Source organism: Platalea leucorodia (assembly GCF_965183815.1).
Source record: "Platalea leucorodia genome assembly, chromosome: 23".
NCBI lineage: Eukaryota > Metazoa > Chordata > Aves > Pelecaniformes > Threskiornithidae > Platalea > Platalea leucorodia.
This window is the reverse complement of record NC_138845.1, coordinates 1,354,614-1,372,862: the sequence shown is the minus strand read 5'-3', so window position 1 is coordinate 1,372,862 and position 18,249 is coordinate 1,354,614. Positions and strand designations below refer to the sequence as shown.

General features: G+C 75.0%; 3 protein-coding genes across 6 annotated transcripts; 2 read left to right on the top strand and 1 right to left on the bottom strand.

Moving 5' to 3' along the window:
- The first annotated feature begins 482 nt into the window (after positions 1 to 482).
- On the top strand, positions 483 to 8,586 carry DGKA (diacylglycerol kinase alpha). Of its 3 annotated transcripts, none has more exons than XM_082332626.1 (24): positions 483 to 565; positions 1,318 to 1,416; positions 2,371 to 2,447; positions 2,580 to 2,674; positions 2,743 to 2,823; positions 2,901 to 2,950; positions 3,013 to 3,087; positions 3,174 to 3,293; positions 3,370 to 3,487; positions 4,933 to 5,021; positions 5,647 to 5,766; positions 5,831 to 5,929; positions 6,033 to 6,122; positions 6,494 to 6,567; positions 6,674 to 6,748; positions 6,832 to 6,917; positions 6,988 to 7,077; positions 7,177 to 7,311; positions 7,393 to 7,457; positions 7,533 to 7,623; positions 7,697 to 7,886; positions 7,960 to 8,080; positions 8,187 to 8,222; positions 8,351 to 8,586. In XM_082332626.1, exons 1-24 carry the CDS (start codon positions 521 to 523, stop codon positions 8,447 to 8,449), a joined length of 2,220 nt encoding a protein of 739 aa, XP_082188752.1. In that variant the 5' UTR covers positions 483 to 520; the 3' UTR covers positions 8,450 to 8,586. The 3 variants fall into 3 exon arrangements, with proteins under 3 accessions (XP_082188752.1, XP_082188750.1, XP_082188751.1); XM_082332624.1 differs by having other exon boundaries at positions 7,151 to 7,311; positions 8,162 to 8,222; XM_082332625.1 differs by having other exon boundaries at positions 2,542 to 2,674; positions 7,151 to 7,311; positions 8,162 to 8,222.
- A 365-nt stretch (positions 8,587 to 8,951) lies between these two features.
- PMEL (premelanosome protein) lies at positions 8,952 to 13,013 on the bottom strand (the record flags this gene model as incomplete). Its single annotated transcript, XM_082332243.1, has 12 exons — positions 8,952 to 9,111; positions 9,234 to 9,321; positions 9,397 to 9,599; positions 9,696 to 9,789; positions 9,870 to 10,289; positions 10,529 to 10,648; positions 10,731 to 11,144; positions 11,226 to 11,387; positions 11,459 to 11,599; positions 11,666 to 11,812; positions 11,890 to 12,018; positions 12,950 to 13,013. The coding sequence occupies 12 exons, from the start codon at positions 13,011 to 13,013 to the stop codon at positions 8,952 to 8,954; spliced, it is 2,142 nt and encodes a 713-aa protein (XP_082188369.1).
- Positions 13,014 to 14,337: 1,324 nt separating this feature from the next.
- CDK2 (cyclin dependent kinase 2) lies at positions 14,338 to 16,954 on the top strand. 2 transcript variants are annotated; one of them, XM_082332667.1, is made up of 7 exons: positions 14,338 to 14,491; positions 14,574 to 14,651; positions 15,492 to 15,612; positions 15,688 to 15,858; positions 15,944 to 16,045; positions 16,540 to 16,743; positions 16,817 to 16,954. In XM_082332667.1, the coding sequence occupies exons 1-7, from the start codon at positions 14,376 to 14,378 to the stop codon at positions 16,919 to 16,921; spliced, it is 897 nt and encodes a 298-aa protein (XP_082188793.1). In that variant the 5' UTR covers positions 14,338 to 14,375; the 3' UTR covers positions 16,922 to 16,954. The 2 variants fall into 2 exon arrangements, with proteins under 2 accessions (XP_082188793.1, XP_082188792.1); XM_082332666.1 differs by lacking the exons at positions 14,338 to 14,491; positions 14,574 to 14,651 and having other exon boundaries at positions 14,719 to 15,612.
- The last annotated feature ends 1,295 nt before the right edge of the window (positions 16,955 to 18,249 follow it).

The window sequence follows — 18,249 nt, the reverse complement described above, 5'->3', positions numbered from 1 at the left end:
CGGGACCCTCCCCCGGGGCCAGGAACCCCCCCCCCGGGATCGGGACCCCCCCGGGCCGGGCTCAGCCCCCGCGGCGGGGCCGCTCGGGGGTCCCGTCCCCCCCCCGCCATGGGGATCGCCCCCCCCAACCGTGGCGGGGGGACGCGGGGGTCCCGGGGGGTTTGGGGCGCCGGGGGCGGCCCCGCGGGGGGGTCGGGGGGGTCGGGGCGGCCTCGCTCCCCGCCCCGGCGGCCGCCGCCTCCCGCCCCCGCAGCCGCCGCGGGGGATTTCCCGCCTCGGGGGGGGGGGGGGGCCGGGCCCTGCCCCCGCCCCCGCGGGGAACCGGGACCCCCCGAGCCCCCCCCGCCCCGGGAGGAGCCGGCGGCGGCCCCGCTGCGTGGGCACGGGGGGGGGGGCGCAGGGGCGGGCAGGGCTGCGGGCAGGGCAGGAGCAGGCAGCGCTCGCGGGTGCCGCCCCCCCTTCCCCCCCCCCCCCCCGGCGGCACGTGCGGCCGGTGCCGCCCCCGCCCCGCCGGGCCGTGATGTCACGGGGCCGGGCCCCGAGCAGCCGCCGCGGGACGCGCCAGGTACCGGCCGGGAGCGGGGCCGGGGAGCGGGGCCGGGGGGGTCCGGCGGGATGGGAGCACCGGGGCCGGGAAGGGGAAGGAAGAGGCACCGGGGATGCCCCGGCGCAGGGACGGGGCCACCGCTACCGGTGCCGCTGCCACGGGGTCCCCGTCAAACCGGGGGGGGGGGGGCTTCGTGCCCCCCGGTCCCGGGGCAGCACGGGGGGGGGGGGGCCCGGTGCTGCTCCCGGTTCCGGTTCCCCCCCCCCCCCGCCGCCACCGGGGCGTGGGGCTGGGCGGGTCCCGATCCCGACGTGACTCAGCCCCGTGGGGCTCCCACGGGGGTGGCAGCGTCCCCGTGTCCCCCCCCGCCCCCCCCCGAGCCGCCACCGTGTCCCCGCGGGCGTCCACCGAGCAGCGGCAGCACCGGGGGGGGGGTCCCACCCATGGGGGGGTCCCACCCGTGGGGTGCCCAGAGGGATGGAGACCCCACCGCCACCCATGGGTGCTTCCCCCCCCCCAAAACCGGGCGCCGTTCCCTGTCTGGGGTTCAAAGCTCAACCCACGGCGGGGCCGTACACGCGTGACGTTGGCGTGTGCGGCCCCGGGGCGAACGGCGCTGCCGGTTGCGCCCGGAATTTGCGCGGGCAGCGGGGCGCCCGCGTCCTGGCTGCGACGGGGGACGGGAAAGGGGGTGCGTTGGGGGCGAACGCCCCCAACGCACCCCCTTTCCCGTCCCCCGTCGCAACGTCGTGGGCGTCCCCGTGTCGCAGCTCCTGCCTGCAGGCAGCGTCAGGCAGCCATGGAGGAGAGCCCGGACTGGGCCACCCTTAGCCCCCAGGAGTTTGCCCAGCTGCAGAAGTACCTGGACTGTGAGTGTTGGGGGACGCACGCGCGCGCCTGGGGGCCCCGTGTGCGCCCGTACACGCGTGTGCACGGGAGCGGGTTGACACATCTGCGTGCACGCGTGTGCGTGCGCGGGGGTGGCCTCGCCTGCCTGCGGGGGCGTTTGGGGGTGGCTGTGCACGCGTGTGCATGCGTGGGGTGGCTTCACGTGGCTGTGTGCATGCGTGGGGTGGCTGTGCACGCGTGTGCATGCGTGGGGTGGCTTCACGTGGCTGTGTGCATGCGTGGGGTGGCTGTGCACGCGTGTGCATGCGTGGGGTCAGCCTCACGTGGCTGTGTGCATGCGTGGGGTGGCTGTGCACGCGTGTGCATGCGTGGGGTCAGCCTCGCATGTCTGTGTGCATGCGTGGAGTGGCCGTACATGCATGTGCATGCATGTACGCATGCATGAGGTGGTCTCACGCACCTGTGTGCATGCGTGCAGTGGCTCTGCACGCGTGTGCATGTGTGGGGTGGCTGTGCACACGTGTGCATGCATGGGGGTGGCTTCACACGCCTGTGTGCATGCGTGGGGTGGCTGTACATGTGTGTGCATGCATGTATGCATGCATGAGGTGCCCTCCCATGCCTGTGTCCACGCGTGGGGGTGGCTTTGCATGCGTGTGCGTGCACGGGGGCAGCCTCACACCCCCGTGTGCACATGTGGGGGTGGCCTTGCACGCGTGGGCATGCGTGACGGTGGCTTTGCACGCACGGGGCTGGCCTTGCACGCGTCCGCACGCACTGGGGTGGCCTTGCATGCACGGGCACGCTCTGCAGCAGCTTTGCACGCATGTGCGCGCCCGACACGGCAGCCTCACCCGCGTGCCGGCACAAGCTTGCCCGCGTGCACGCGTGTCGGGACGGGGGTCGCACGTCGGGACGGGGGTCGCGCGCGCGTGCACGCACCGGAGCGTCCTCGCCGGCGCCTCTGCCCGCAGACAGCAGCAGGAAGGTGCAGGACGTGCTGCGGGATTTCTACAGCGGCGGGGCCCTGTCGCAGCACCGCCAGGGCGAGGTGAGGCCCCGGCACCCCCGTCTCCCCGGGACGGCCCCGACGCGGGGGGCTGCGCCCGGGCCCCCCCATCCCGACTGTGCCCCCCCCCCCGCAGTGCGTCGACTTCGAGGGGTTTACGCTGTTCCTGCGCAGTTACCTGGAGGCGGACGACGTCCCCGAGCCGCTCTGCCGCCACCTCTTCGCCTCCTTCCAGAGTGGGGCCGCGGGGCCGCCGGGCAGCGGGGCCGGTGAGGGGGGCCGGGGGGCCGGGGGGGCCGGGGCGCCCCGGGGGTCTCACGGGGGTCTCTCCCCGCAGGCAGCGACCTCGTCTGCATTAACGACGTCTCCTGCTACTTCTCGCTGCTGGAGGGGGGACGCCCCGAGGACAAGCTGGAGTGTGAGTGGGGGGGCTCGGGGGGGCTCGGGGGTCCCCGGGAGCCGCCGGCGTCACCGCACCCCGCTGTCCCCCCGCAGTCACCTTCAAGCTGTACGACAAGGACGGGAACGGGCTCCTGGACAGCTCGGTGAGCAGCGGGGAGGGGGGGCTGCGGCGGGACCCCGCCCCGCGCTGACGCTCTCCCCCCAGGAGGTGGATCGGATCATCACCCAGATGATGCGCGTGGCCCAGTACCTGGACTGGGACGTGACGGAGCTGAAGCCGGTGAGCGGAGCTGGGGCACCGGGGTGGCGGGGGGCTGCCCCCCCCCCAGCCCCGCGCCCCCCCCTGAGCCCCGCGTCCCCCCCCAGATCCTGCAGGAGATGATGCGGGAGATCGACTACGACGGCAGCGGGACGGTGTCGCTGGCCGAGTGGCTCCGCGGGGGGGTCACCAACATCCCGCTGCTGGTGCTGCTGGGGCTGGAGGTGGTGAGTGCCGGGGTGCCGCCGCGCCGGGCCCCCCCCGCCGCGCCGGGCCCCCCTGAGCCCGTCCCCCGTCCCCCAGCACATGAAGGACGACGGGCAGCACATGTGGCGCCTGAAGCACTTCAACCGCCCCGCGTACTGCAACGTGTGCGAGACGCTGCTGGTGGGGCTGCGCAAGCAGGGGCTGTGCTGCACCTGTGAGCGGGGACGGGGACGGGATGGGGACGGGGGTGGGACAGGGATGGGGGTGGGACAGGGATGGGGATGGGGGTGGGACAGGGATGGGGACGGGATGGGGGTGGGACAGGGATGGGGACGGGGTGGGGACGGGATGGGGATGGGGACGGGACGGGGATGGGGATGGGACAGGGATGGGGACGGGATGGGGATGGGACAGGGATGGGGATGGGGGTGGGACAGGGATGGGGACGGGGATGGCAACGGGACAGGGACAGGGAAGGCAACGGGATGGGGACGGGGATGGGACAGGGATGGCAACGGGATGGGGATGGGACAGGGGTGGGAACAGGATGGGGACAGGGAAGGCAACGGGATGGGGATGGGACAGGGATGGGGACGGGACGGGGACAGGGATGGGACAGGGATGGCAATGGGATGGGGATGGGACAGGGGTGGGGACAGGGATGGGGATGGGACAAGGGTGGGGACAGGGATGGCAACAGGATGGGGACGGGGATGGGACAGGGATGGCAATGGGATGGGGATGGGACAGGGGTGGGGACAGGGATGGGGATGGGATGGCAATGGGATGGGGACAAGGATGGCAACGGGATGGGGACAGGGATGGGGACAGGGATGGCAACAGGATGGGGACGGGGTGGCAACGGGATGGGGATGGGACGGGGTGGGGACAGGGATGGGACAGGGGTGGGGACGGGACAGGGACAGGGATGCGGTGGGGATGGGACAGGGATGGGGCTGGGGACAGGGGTGGGGACAGGGATGGGACAGGGGTGGGGACGGGATGGGGACAGGGATGGCAATGGGATGGGGATGGGACAGGGATGCGGTGGGGATGGGACAGGGATGGGGCTGGGGACAGGGGTGGGGACAGGGATGGGACAGGGGTGGGGATGGGACAGGGATGGGGCCAGGGACAGGGGTGGGGACAGGGATGGGACGGGGTGGGGACGGGATGGGGACAGGGATGGCAATGGGATGGGGATGGGACAGGGATGCGGTGGGGATGGGACAGGGATGGGGCTGGGGACAGGGGTGGGGACAGGGATGGGACAGGGGTGGGGACAGGACGGGGACAGGGATGGCAATGGGATGGGGATGGGGACGGGGACAGGGATGGCAACGGGATGGGGACAGGGATGGGACGGGACGGGCACGGGGCTGCGGTGGGGACGGGGCTGCGGTGGTGGGCACAGGGCGGGGATGCTCCGGATCCAGCTGTTGCAGGAGGCTCCGCCCCCTCCAGCTGCGGGGAAGCCCCGCCCTGCCCCACCCACATGGGCGCGGTCGGTGCGTAAGCCCCACCCTCCTCAAAGCCAGCCAATGAGCTGTGAGGGTGGGCTGCCATTGGCTGGCCGGCTGGACGTGGTGGTGATGTGATTGGTCGGGGGGGTGTGGGTGGGGCCCGGGCTGAGCCCCGCCCCTGCCCCACCCATCCCAGTCTGCAAGTTCACGGTCCACGAGCGCTGCGCCCGCCGGGCCCCGCCCAGCTGCATCAGCACCTACGCCAAGTCCCGCAGGGAGGCCGGCGTGAGTGGCCGTCCGTCTGTCCGACCGTCCGTCTGTCCGACCACCCGTCTGTCCGACCGTCCGTCTGTCCACCCGCCCGTCCACCCGTCTGTCTGACCGTCCATCTGTCTACCCACCCGCCTGCCCGGCTGTCCGCCCCTCTGTCCGTCTGCCCGCCCGCCTGCCCATCTGTCTGACCGTCCATCTGTCTGTCCGCCCGTCCGCCTATCTGTCTGACCGCCCGTCTGTCCACCTACCCGCCTGCCCGGCCGTCCACCTCTCTGTCCATCCGCCCGTCCACCCGTCTGTCTGTCTGACCGCCCCGTCCTTCTGCCCACGTGCCTGTCGCTCCACCTGCCTGCCCACCCACCCAGCCACCTCCTGCCGCCCGGCGGCTTGTCCGTGCGTCCGTCTGTCCGTGCGTCCGTCTGTCCGTCAGTCTGCTCCTCTGTCAAGCTGTGCATCCGTCCGTCATGCATTTGTCCGTCCGTCCACCCGTCCATCCACCCTCCCCACCCATCTGTCCACCCCACCCACCCCGCACAGGGGGGACCCCAGTGTCCGAGCGCCCCCGGCCCCCACCCTGGGGGTGACGCGGGGGGTGACGCGGGTGACGCGGGGGGTGACGCCGGGGGCCTGTGCGCAGGTCCAGGCCCACGTCTGGGTGAAGGGCGGCTGCGAGGCCAGCAAGTGCGGCAAGTGCCAGAAGAAGATCAAGAGCTTCCAGAGCCTGACGGGGCTGCACTGCGTCTGGTGCCACCTGAAGGTGGGTGCAGCCCCGGGGGGGCCCCCGCCGCCCCCCGGCCGCCCTCACCCCCCTCCGCCCCCAGATCCACGAGGAATGCCAGCCCCTCGTGCCCCCCGCCTGCGACTGCGGGGTCCTGCGGGACCACGTCCTGCCCCCCGCCGCCATCTACCCCGTCCTGCTGGTGAGTGGGGTCCTGGGGGTCCCCCGGGTGCTGCCGGGCCCCCCTGCGGGGAGGCTGCCCCCCCCGGGCCCCCCTGAGCCGGGGGGGCCGCCGGTGCCCGCAGGAGAGGCAGGACAGCCAGAGGGACGGCAGCGGGACGCCGGTGGAGGAGACGCCGCAGTTCTTCACCACCCCGGAGGGCCAGGCGCTGCGGGTGAGCCGCGGCCCCCCGCGGCCCCCTGCGGCCCCCCGCATCTCCCCGCGTCCCCCTGCGTCCCCCCACGTCTCCCCGCATCTCCCTGCATCCCCCCGTGTCCCCCTGCATCCCTCCGCATCCCCCCGCATCTCCCCATGTCCCCCCACGTCCCCCCGCATCTCCCCACATCTCCCCGTGTCCCCCCGCATCCCCCTGCATCCCCCCCGCATCTCCCCACGACCCCCACATCCTCCCGCATCCCCCCTCATCTCCCCGCGTCCCCCTCATCTCCCCGCGTCCCCCCGCATCCCCCCTCATCCCCCCGCATCTCCCCATGTCCCCCCGCGTCCCCGGGGGCCGGGGCGCAGCCCTCACCCCCCACCCCGCAGGTCAGCCCCGTCCCCGACACCCACCCGCTCCTCGTCTTCGTCAACCCCAAGAGCGGAGGGAAGCAGGGGGAGAGGTAAGGGGGGCTTGGGGGGGCCGGGGGGGTCCCGGGGGGGTCCCGGGGGGGCCGGGGGGCTCGTTCCGGCGGCCCCGCGGGACCCCCAGCTCCCCTCTCCCCCCAGGGTGCTGCGGAAGTTCCAGTATCTGCTCAACCCCCGGCAGGTTTATAACCTGCAGCAGGGAGGACCCACGCCCGGGTGAGCGGGGCCGGGGGGCAGCGGGGTGCCCGGGGGGGCCCGATCCTGCCCTGACCCCCCCCCCCCCCCCTTCTCCCTCCCAGGCTCAATTTCTTCCGGGACGTGCCAGATTTTCGGATCCTGGTGTGCGGCGGGGACGGCACCGTGGGCTGGATCCTGGACGCCATCGGTGGGTGCTGCCCACCCCCCCGGGGGGCGCAGGCCCCCCCCAAGCCCCCTGACCCCCCCTCTCCTTGCAGATAAAGCCAACCTGCCCCGCCGGCCCCCCGTGGCCGTGCTGCCCCTGGGGACCGGCAACGACCTGGCCCGCTGCCTGCGCTGGGGCGGGGGTGAGTGGGGCAGGGCTGGGGGGCGCAGGCAGCCCCGGGCCCCCCGCCCCGTCCCACGGCCCCCCCCCCGCAGGCTACGCCGGGGAGGACCTGGTGAAGATCCTGCGGGAGCTGGAGGGCGGCAGCCTGGTGCAGATGGACCGATGGCGGCTGCAGGTGCTGCCCGAGGACCCGGCGGCCGCGGGGGACCCGGTGCCCTACGAGATCATCAACAACTACTTCTCCATCGGGGTGGTGCGTGGGGCGAGGGGGCGGCGGGGCGGGGGGCACATCGCCCCCCAGGGCCTCACCCCCCCTCCACCACCCCCCCCCCAGGACGCCTCCATCGCCCACCGCTTCCACGTCATGCGGGAGAAGTACCCGGAGAAGTTCAACAGCAGGTGGGTGGGGGACGGGGCCGTCCCCCCGCGTCCCCCCGCGTCCCCCCGGCCCCTCACGCCGCGTCCCCCCCCCAGGATGAAGAACAAGCTGTGGTACCTCGAGTTCGCCACCTCCGAGACCATCTTCGCCACCTGCAAGAAGCTGAAGGAGTGCCTGAGCGTGGAGGTGAGGGGTCCCCCGTCCCGGGGGGGCCGGGGCTGCCCGCCGTGCCCTGACGTGCCCGCGCGTCCCCCCCCAGTGCTGCGGGACCCCCCTGGACCTGAGCGGGGCCCTGGCGGGGCTGGCGGTGCTGAACATCCCCAGCATGCACGGAGGCTCCAACCTCTGGGGCGAGACCAAGCGGGCGCTGGGGGAGGCGAGGAGGGCAGCGGGCGCCGGGCAGCCCCCGGCCATCACCGACGCCGAGACCCTCAAGACCTGCGTGCAGGGTGCGTGGGACCCCCCCCCGCCTCCTTCCTCGGCCCCCCCCGCCCCGCCCTGACCCCCGCCTCTGCCCCCCAGACCTGAGCGACCGGCGGCTGGAGGTGGTGGGGCTGGAGGGGGTGCTGGAGATGGGGCAGATCTACACCGGGCTGAAGAGCGCGGGCAAGCGGCTGGCGACCTGCTCCGAGATCACCCTGCGGTGAGCGGGGGGCCGGGGGCCGGGGGGGCCGGGCCGCGGCGCCGACTGAGCCGGGGAGGGGGTTCTGGGGTTTTTCTGCAGGACGCTGAAGCCCCTGCCCATGCAGATCGACGGGGAGCCCTGGATGCAGCCGCCCTGCACGGTACGGGGACCCCCGCCCCTCCCGGCCCCGGGGTGCCGGCGGCCCCCTGCCCTCGCCGAGCACCTCGGGGACCCCCCAGGGTGTTGGGGCCCCCCCGGCCCCCCCAGCCCCGGCCTCTTCTCTTGCAGATCAAGATCACCCACAAGAACCAGACGCCGATGCTCATGGCCGCGCCGCCGCGCTCCTCCAGCTTCTTCGGCCTCAAGAAGGGGCCCCCCGAGGCGTGAGGGGCCGAGGGGGACCCCCCGAGCTGCGCCCAGGCAGGGGACACGGACCAAACCCCCCGTGTGTCCCCGGCAGCGGCGGGCGGCAGCCGTGCCCCCCCCGCGCCCAGGGGTGCTCGGAGCCCGCGGGCGCCGTGCCAGGGTGGTGGTGGGCTGCGCGAGGCCCCCCCGTGCGTGCCGCGGTGGCCGGAGCCCCCCGCCCCACCGGGACCCCCACCCTATTTATTACTGCCCCCCCCCCCATTTCAAGTGCCTCTTGCAGAAATAAAGCCGGTGATGAGACGGGCGCTGGCTGTGCCGACCGGGGGGCTCAGCCCCGGCCCCCCAGCGGGACGCGGGTGCCCCGGCCCCCCGCCCCCCAAGACACACAAACAGGCGGAGGCACCGGCTGAGCTGAGCCTTTAATGGCGGCGGCGGCGAGACCGGGGCCACGCGTCCCCCAGCCCGGCGGCCCCCAGCTCCTGGGGGCTCGGGCCAGGCGGGGGGCGGCGCGGGGCGGGGGGCCCTAGACGGTGTTGGCGTGGAGCAGGGGGCTGCTCTCGCCGCTGGGGGCCCCCCCGAAGGCCTGGTGCAGCAGGAGGCGGAGGGTAGAGCCGGGGGGCAGCCAGCCGCGGGGCCGGGGGGCCGGGGGGGCCGCGGCCAGCAGCGGGCTGTACTTCACGCGCCTGCGGGGCAGAGACATGACGGCAAGAGGGTTAGCGCCCGCGCCGGCGGCCCCCAGGTCAGGGTGCACCCCCGGTGCCGCAGTGTCCCCCCCACGCCACCGTGTCCCCCCGCCCAGCCTGACCTGTAGGTGTAGGCGGCGGTGCCCAGGGCGGCGGCGATGAGCACCAGCCCCACGAAGAGCGTGGTCCTGCCGGCAGCCGGGGCAGCGCCTGCGGGCAGAGGCGGCTCAGCACCCCCCGGTTCCCCGGGACCCCCGCCCGGCCCCCGCCCGGCCCCGCTCCCACCTCCGACGGTGACGCGGGTGCTGGCCACGGCCAGGCTGTTGCCGTTGGCCAAGGAGACGTTGAGGCAGTAGAGGCCGGACTGGTTGAAGTCCTGGCGCAGGACGAGCTGGCAGCCGGGGGCCGGCGTCACGGCCGAGCAGGTCTGCATCTGCGCCGTCTGGCACTCGGCGTCCGCCACCACGGTGCACACCTCCTCGGGCAGGCTGCGGGCGGGGGTCAGACCTCCGCGGACCCCCCAGCGCCTGGTCCCCATCCCGTCCCCGTCCCCAGGCCACCGCCGCTGCGCCGGCTGCCCTCACCTCCCCTCGCACGTCACCGTCAGCTCCACGCTGCTCTCGCTGCCCTCCGGCACCACCGGCACCACCTGCACGATGGCCACGCTCTCGATCCCCTCTGCAACGGGACGCGGTGTCGGAGCGGGCTCGGCCCCCCGGCCCCCCCGGGCCCCCCGGGCTCCCCGGCCCGGCACTCACGGACGATGTTGAGCTGGGTGGAGAAGGTGCCGTAGCGGTACAGGATGCAGCCGGTGGGCTCGTCGGCCGGCGCCTGGCGCTTCACCAGCACCAGCGGCTCGGCGGTGCCGTCAGGGGCAGCTGTGGCTCCAGCTGTGGCTCCAGCTGTGGCAGCAGCAAGGGACACAGCCGTGGCTCCCGCGGTTGCTCCAGCTGTGGCTCCAGCTGTGGCAGCAGCAAGGGACACAGCCGTGGCTCCTGCGGTTGCTCCCACTGTTGCTCCAGCTGTGGCTTCAACCAGCGATCCAGCTGTGGCTCCAGCTGTGGCTCCCGCCGTGGCTCCAGCTGCATCTGTGGCTCCAGCCGTGGCATCAACCGTGGCTCCAGCTGCAGCTGTGGCTCCGGCTGTGGCTCCGGCCGTGGCTCCAGCGGTCGCCGCATCTGCAGGAGAAGCAGGAGGCAGGGCAGAGGCCGGGGAAGGGCGAGGGGGCACGGAGCCCGCGGGGAGTGCCCAGACGCGGCCCGTCACCCCCTGCCCCGCGGGAAGCACCCACCTGCAGCCACCGTTCCCTCCGTGGCGGCGGGGGCCGAGGTGCCCAGCGCGTCCCCGGTCGGGGCCACCAAGGTGGGGAGCAGGGGGTCCACGGATGCCGCAGTGGAGACGGCAGTGGGGTCAGTACCCGCGGCTCTGCCGGCAGCATCTGCCGGGGTGCTGAGTGCCAGGAGGACGGCCTCGGTGACAGCAGAGTCCGAGGACACGGCCGCCGATCCCCCCGTGGGCTCCACCGGCGAGCCGGAGGCTGCGGGTTCAGTGGGCAGAGCAACGATGGAGGGGGCACCCCGGGGAAGGGGGCACCCCTGGGACCCCCGGGCAGCCGGCACCCGCGGGAGGGGGGCAGCTCCGTGCTCCCTTACCGGTGCTGGGTGCCCCGGCGCTGCTTGGCGTGGTGCCAGCGGTCGCCGTGGGCCCCTCCGACGGCGGGGACCTGGTGGTGGGGTCCGTGACGGGGGACACCGAGGTGCTGCAGGGGGTGAGGGGGATGGCGGCCTGCAGCACCAGGCGGGCGGCGAAGGACCCGGCCTCCAGGTAGGTGTGGGTGACGGTGGCGCTGCGGGAGATGAGGGTCCCGCTCCGGTCCCCGAAGTCCCAGGAGTAGGAGATGTCGGCGTCTTGCAGGTAGCGGCTGGGGTCGTGCAGCCGCACGGTGAAGGCCACGGCACGGTTACGCACGAAGCGCCCGTCGCCGTCCGCCGCGCTGTTCACCTGCACCATGTCCACCGCGAAGGGCACCTGGTCTGGGGGGGGGGGGACGCGGGGCACCGTCAGCTCGCCGGCCCCCACCGGGCTCCCCTGCCACCCCCGGCCCCGGCACCCACCCGTGATGCTGAACCGGGTGCTGGCGCGGCCGATGGGGATGAACTTCTGGAGGCTGCGGTAGTGGTAGATGACCACCTCCATGGTGTAGGAGCCCAGGGGCACCCCGGCCGTGTCCACCGTCAGCTGGGACGCGGCGCCGTCCACCACCTGCCAGTAGCGCCCTGCGGGACGGGGGGGTCAGGCGCCGCCTCGGGGACCCCCGGGCCCCGGCGAGGGTCGGTGCCGGCCTCACCCCACGTCCACCAGACGTAGACGAATTTTCCACGCTTGTCCTTGGTGCCGGGGGGAAACGGCTGCCCGTCGGGGAAGACGCCGTCCGCCCCCTCGGCCGGCTGCTCCGGGAAGACGGGCTCGCCCTGGGCGACGCGGGTGCCTGCGGGGAGCAGAGGGTGAGGGGGGCGCGGGGCCGGGGGCCGGGGGGGTTTGGGCGGGCGCTGACCGTTGACGGTGCAGTTCTGGCTCCAGACGACGCGGCCGTCGGGCAGCACCGCCTGGGTGCTGGGGAAGCGGAGGGAGATGGAGAAGGTGGCCTTGGCACCCGACATGGTGGGGCCGTCATTGCTGATGTCGAAGGAGATGTCGCCGCCTGCCAGGCACGGGGACAGCGGCTCAGGGACGGTGCCGAGGGCCGGCGTGGTCCCCGGCGCCCGTGCCGGCACCCACCTCGCCAGCAGTCCCGCTGCCGCGACGTCCCCTCCTGCCACGGCTGGTACAGCCCCGCGTCCCAGCTCCGGAACGGCGCCGGCCGCCCGCTCCAGGGCTGCCTCTGGCCACGGCTGCGGCCACCGGCTCCTGCGGGAGAAGGGCGAGAGGGCGCGTGTGGCACCCAGAGCACCCGCGTGGGGTGGCCACCGACCGCCCCGACCCCGCGGGGAGGGCCCCGGGGTTGCGCTGGCGCCGTCACGGGGCCTCCCGCCGGGTCCCCCCGACTGCGGGGACCCTCGGGGACCCCGGGGGCCACGTGAGGGGCTCGGGCGGAGGCGCGTGCGGGGCAAAGCCCATCACATGGCGCCGAGCGCTGCCCAAAGCCGTTTCATGTGACTCTCAGCTGAGCCGGCGCTGGCAGCCCCGGGCAGGACGGGGTGAGCGATTTCCCCACGGCCCCCGCTCACGGGGCCGCCGGGTCCCCCCGTGTCCCCCAGTTCGCAGGGGGCTGTTGGGTCCCCCCGTGTTCGCCCACTCTCAGGGGGCTGCCGGGTCCCCTCCGTGTCCCCTCGCCCACAGACGGATGAGGGTCCCCTGTTTACAGATGGACGTGGGTGCCCCCCGTTTGCAGGCAGCATGGGGGTCCCCCCCATTTACAGCATCCGCACAGAGGGCTGGGGACCCCCACACCTCACGCCGCTCATGTAGGGCTATAGGTCCCCCATATCCCCCCTTGCACAGGGGGCTGGGGACCCCCACATCCCACCCCACAGGGCTGTAGGTCGTTCCCCCCCCCCATCCCGCAGAGGGATGGGGACCCCACCATGAGCCCCCCGGGGCCTCCCAGCAGCTCCCAGCCATGGGTGGGTCTAATCCTACTCCCTGCGTGATTTGGCGTTGAAAGGGGGGCTCTGCTCCCACCGGTGAACCCCGTAATCCCTGGGGATGGTCCCGGCCGGCGAGGGGGCTCGCGGGAGCCGGGGGGCAGCAGAGCAGGCAGAGACCATCCCGCCTGCTCCCGTGTCGGGCTCTGATGCCCGGACCCCCCCTCACCCAGGACCCCCCAACCCCAACTTACGACGCTGAGCCGTAGCCAAGACCAAGAGGGTCCCCAACACCGCGATCGCCCCGTGCACCCGCATGGTCCCACGTCCTCGTCTCCCCGCCGCGTTCGGGCACCGCCGGGGCAGAGAGGCGAAGGGGCCGGGGCCGGGGGGATATGAAGGGGCTCTCGTTTGCATAGTCCCACCCCAGAAAGGGGGGGAACCGGGCCCCCCCCAGTTGAGTTGCGTGGGGACACGTGTGTTCACGTGTGTGCGGCCTCCGGTCAGGCCCGGTCACACGCTCCTGGGTGGGTGGGAGACTCGTGGGGTGCTTCTTGGGGGAGGTAGGGACCCCCCCGGCTCCGGGAGGGGAATGTGGGGTGCTGCCCCCCATCCCGGCACCGTCCCGGTGGCCCCAGGGCCAGGGATTTGGTCCCACGCGCTGGCCACGGCCGGGGACCCGCCACGCGCCGAGCCCGGGCCACGCTCGCGCACAGGACGGGGGGCACAGGCGGGGGGACCCCGATCCCCCCACACCGGGGGGGGGTCCCGATGCTGCACGTACATGGGGGGACCCCGGCACGGACGGGGACCCCCACCCTGCACAGGCAGGGGGAGCGCGGTGGCGCCCGCGCACGGGGGGACCCCGACCCCGTACCCACGCAGGGACCCCGCTCCCTCCCTGCTGGGGGCTGCCCCCAGCCGCCCCCCCGGGGGGCTCCCACCCGTGCCCCGTGTGCGGCTCCGTGGGCGGGGGGTGCTTGTGCGGGACCGTGCCCGTGGGACTCCGTGTGCGGGGGGGGGGGGGGGGCGCCCGCAGAGCCCCGCGTCCCCCCCCGGTTTTGCCCCCTCCACCCCCGCCCTGGGGCCGATTCCGAGCCCCTGAGGGTCCCTCCGGTGCCCGGCCCCGGTGAGCCAGGACCCCCCCCCCCCCGCCCCGGGTGGGGACGGGCCCGAAGGGCGGCGGGGCCCGGCCCGGCCCGGCCCGGCCCCAGCCGCGGCCCCGTTCCCGTTCCCGTTCCCGTTCCCGTTCCCGTTCCCCCCGCAGCCACCGGGGGCGAGAGCGACCCCCGGCACCGCCCCGCGCGGGGCCTCCTCCGCTCGCCCCTGTCCCTTTAAGGGATCTCCCGCGCCGCCGGCTACGTCACGGCGAGCCGGGCCAATGGGGCGGCGCGGGGGGCGTGGCCAGCGGAAGGCGGGAAGCGGCGCGGGCGGGGCCGCCGTAACGTTGTTGCGCGCGGGGGGAAGCGGCGGCCGCGATCGTTCCGCCCGCCGCGCGCGCGCCCGGGACCCCCCCCCTCCCCCGCCCCCCGGGATCCCCCCGGGACCCCGCCCCTCCCCCCCCGGGATCCCCCCGGGACCCCGCCCCCTCCCGGGGGCCGCCCCGGAACCGCCCCCCCCCGCCCGGGGCCTGGCCCCGGTCCCCCCCGGGGCCGCTCTCCGGTCCCCCCGGGCCCCCCCATGGAGAACTTCCAGAAGGTGGAGAAGATCGGGGAGGGCACCTACGGCGTCGTGTACAAGGCCCGGAACAAGGTGACGGGGGAGGTGGTGGCGCTGAAGAAGATCCGCCTGGACACGTGAGCGGGGCCGGGGGCACCGGGGGGGCACCGGGGGGCGGCGGGGGGCACCGGGCCCGGGGCTCACCCGCCTCCCCCGCAGGGAGACCGAGGGCGTCCCCAGCACGGCCATCCGGGAGATCTCCCTGCTGAAGGAGCTCAACCACCCCAACATCGTCAAGTGAGCGGGGGCCGGGGGGGGACCGGGGGGGGGGGACCGGGGGGCAGGGGGACCCCACGGGCGGGGGGGGCTCTGCGGGGCCCCGCAGCTCTGCCGCGGCCCCGGTGGCACCGGGGCCATGGGGACCCCCGTGCCCGTGGGCAGCCCTGTGGCCGTGGGGAGCTGTGGCCGTGGGGACCCCCGTGGCCGTGGGGAGCCGTGGCCGTGGGGACCCCCATGGCTGTGGGTAGCCGTGGCCGTGGGTTGCCCTGTGGCTGTGGGGAGCCGTGGCTGTGGGTTGCCCCGTGGCCGTGAGGACCCCTGTGTCCGTGGGGAGCTGTGTCTGTGAGGACCCCCGTGTCCGTGGGTGGCCCCGTGTCCGTGGGGACCCCCCATGTCTGTGGGTTGCCCCGTGTCCGTGGGGAGCTGTGGCCACGGGGACCCCTGTGGGGAGCCAGAGCTGTGGCCGTGGGGACCCCCATGGCTGTGGGGAGCTGTGGCCATGGGTTACCCCGTGGCCATGGGGAACCGTGGCTGTGGGTTGCCCCATGGCCGTGAGGACCCCCGTGGCTGTGGGCGGCCCCGTGGCCGTGGGGAGCTGTGTCTGTGGGGACCCCCGTGGCCGTGGGCGGCCCCGTGGCCGTGGGGAGCTGTGTCTGTGGGGACCCCCGTGGCTGTGGGTTGCCCCATGGCCGTGAGGACCCCCGTGGCTGTGGGCGGCCCCGTGGCCGTGGGGAGCTGTGTCTGTGGGGACCCCCGTGGCCGTGGGCGGCCCCGTGGCCGTGGGGAGCTGTGGCCACGGGCCCCCTGTGTCCGTGGGGCGCCCCGCGGCGCCGGCCCAGGCGGTGCCCGCTCCCCCAGGCTGCTGGACGTGATCCACACGGAGAACAAGCTCTACCTGGTCTTCGAGTTCCTGCACCAGGACCTGAAGAAGTTCATGGACTCGTCCTCCCTCAGCGGCATCGCCCTGCCCCTCATCAAGGTGCGGGGGGACCGCGGTGGCGGGGGGGGCCCCGCCGGGGGGTCCCGGCCCCGCTGAGCCCCCCGCTCCCCGCAGAGCTACCTGTTCCAGCTGCTGCAGGGCCTGGCCTTCTGCCACGCGCACCGCGTGCTGCACCGCGACCTCAAGCCCCAGAACCTGCTCATCAACGCCGACGGCGCCATCAAACTGGCCGACTTCGGCCTGGCCCGCGCCTTCGGGGTGCCCGTGCGCACCTACACCCACGAGGTGGGCGCCGGGGGGGGCCCGGAGGGCGCTGGGGGCGGGTTTGGGGGCACCCGGCGCCCATGGCGTCCCCTCCCCGCCGCGGCAGGTGGTGACCCTCTGGTACCGCGCCCCCGAGATCCTGCTGGGCTGCAAGTACTACTCGACGGCCGTCGACATCTGGAGCTTGGGCTGCATCTTTGCGGAGATGGTGGGTGCCCGCGGGGCGATGGGTGGGGGGGCGACGCCGGGGTCCCCCCGCATCGGGGCGCGCCCGGGTTCTGCCGGGCGGCCTCTCCCCGTCCCATCGCGGTGACGCCGCGGCTCCCCGGGGCGCAGCCCTGACGTCACCGGGCGCGGGGCTGACGCCCGCCGCAGCGCCCGGGGAATAAAGGGGCTTTGTGGGCGCGGGGAGGGGGCCGTCATGTGAGACACCCCCCCCCGGCATCCGCGTCATGCGGCCGACGGCGGCGCCCGGCGCTCCCCGGGGAGACCGGGGCCCGTTCCCACCGCGGGGATGGTCACGAGGGGCCGGCGTGAGAGCTCACGGGGTGGGGGCCCCCCCCGCCCGCCGCGGGCCTTTGCCTCGGAAAGGGCAGGACGCGGCGGGGCGCGACCCGGCCCCCCCGGGCTGGGACCCCGTCGCGGGGCGCTTTGGGGGTCCCCGGCCCCCTGACGCCCCCGTTCTCCCCCCGCCGCGCCCAGATCACCCGGCGCGCGCTGTTCCCCGGGGACTCGGAGATCGACCAGCTCTTCCGCATCTTCCGCACGCTGGGGACGCCGGACGAGGCGGCCTGGCCCGGCGTCACCGCCATGCCCGACTACAAGCCCAGCTTCCCCAAGTGGGCCCGGCAGGACTTCGGCAAGGTGGTGCCGCCGCTGGACGAGGAGGGACGGAAGCTGCTGGCGGTGAGCGAGGGGCTGGGGGGGGCGGGGGGGGCGATGGGGACCCCCCCTCACCGCCGCCCCTCTGCTCCCCCAGCAAATGCTGCACTACGACCCCAACAAGCGGATCTCGGCCAAGGCGGCGCTGGGTCACCCCTTCTTCCGCGACGTCACCCGGGCCGTGCCCCACCTGCGGCTCTGAGCGGCCCCCGCGCTCGCGGGGGCTCGGGACGGCGGGGGGGGGGGGGGGGCTGCCTCCTCAGCCCCCTCCCCAAAGGAGCCCCCGTCCCCGGGGGCTCGGGACCCCCGCGCCTCCCCGCCGCCCCCCCCCCGGGGTCGTGTCCATCCCCCCCCCCCCCCCGGGACTTTCGGCACTTACGGCCCCGCCGGGGGGGGGCCAGGACTGGCACGGGGGGGGGACACCTTCATCCCCACCCTCCTCCTCCTCACCGCACCGGGACGGCACTGGCGGGGCCCCCCCCCCGTCCCACGGGGCCGGGAAGGCGTCATTGCCCCGGGGGGGATCATGGGACCCCTCCCCTCCCGCCCCGGTGACCCCCCCCCTCCCCTCCCCCCCCCCGCGGTTTCTTCGCGACTTTTGTAACTTCTGCAATTTCGTACCGAACGCTGAACGCTGTCTGTGGCGCCTGTGCGGGGGAGCGGGTCCCCCCATACGGCCCCTGTCCCCCCCATACGGCCCCTGTCCCCCCCATACGGCCCCTTCACCCCCATACAGCCCCTGTGTCCCCCCATACGTCCCCTGTCCCCCCCATACGGCCCCTGTGTCCCCCCATACGGCCCCTTCACCCCCATACGTCCCCTGTCCCCCCCCATACGGCCCCTTCACCCCCATACGGCCCCTGTCTCCCCCATACGGCCCCTGTCCCCCCCATACGGCCCCTTCACCCCCTCTATAGCTGCCCCTGCCCGTGAGGCCCCCCCCCCCCCCCCGCCCAGGCCCCCCCCAGTGGCGCCCGGGCCCCCCCCGCCCCGCCCCGAGGCCCCCGTGGCTGCCGGCCCCCCCCCCCGGCCCCTATAGGTGCCGCTATAGGGCCCCTATAGCCCGCCCCCCCCCCCCCCCAGCCATGCGTCCCCATGGGAGCCCCGCGGCCCCGCCCCGCCCCTGGCCACGCCCACCGGCAGCCAGGCCTCGCCCCCTCCGCCACGCCCTTGCATGGCCCCGCCTACCTCCGCTCTGGAGCGCCGCTATTGGCCGGGCCTGGCCCCGCCCCCAGGCGAGGGCGCCGCCGCAGCCGCGCAGGCGGAGCCGCCGCCGTGGGGGGGGAGCGGGGTCAGAGGTCACGGCCCCAGCGCCGGCCCCGCCGCTGCCCCGCCGGGCTGTCAATCATGGGCAGCGCCTCCTGTGATTGGCCGTCAGGCACCGCCCCGCGCCCGCGTCACTCGTCGCGCCGCTGGCCTCGGGTTGGCCGGCCCGGGCTCGTTCTGCCCCGTAATTGGGCGATGCCGCAGCGTCCTGCGTTCCCATTGGGTCCTGCGGCCGTGGGGGTCCGCCCCCTTAGGTCACCTTAT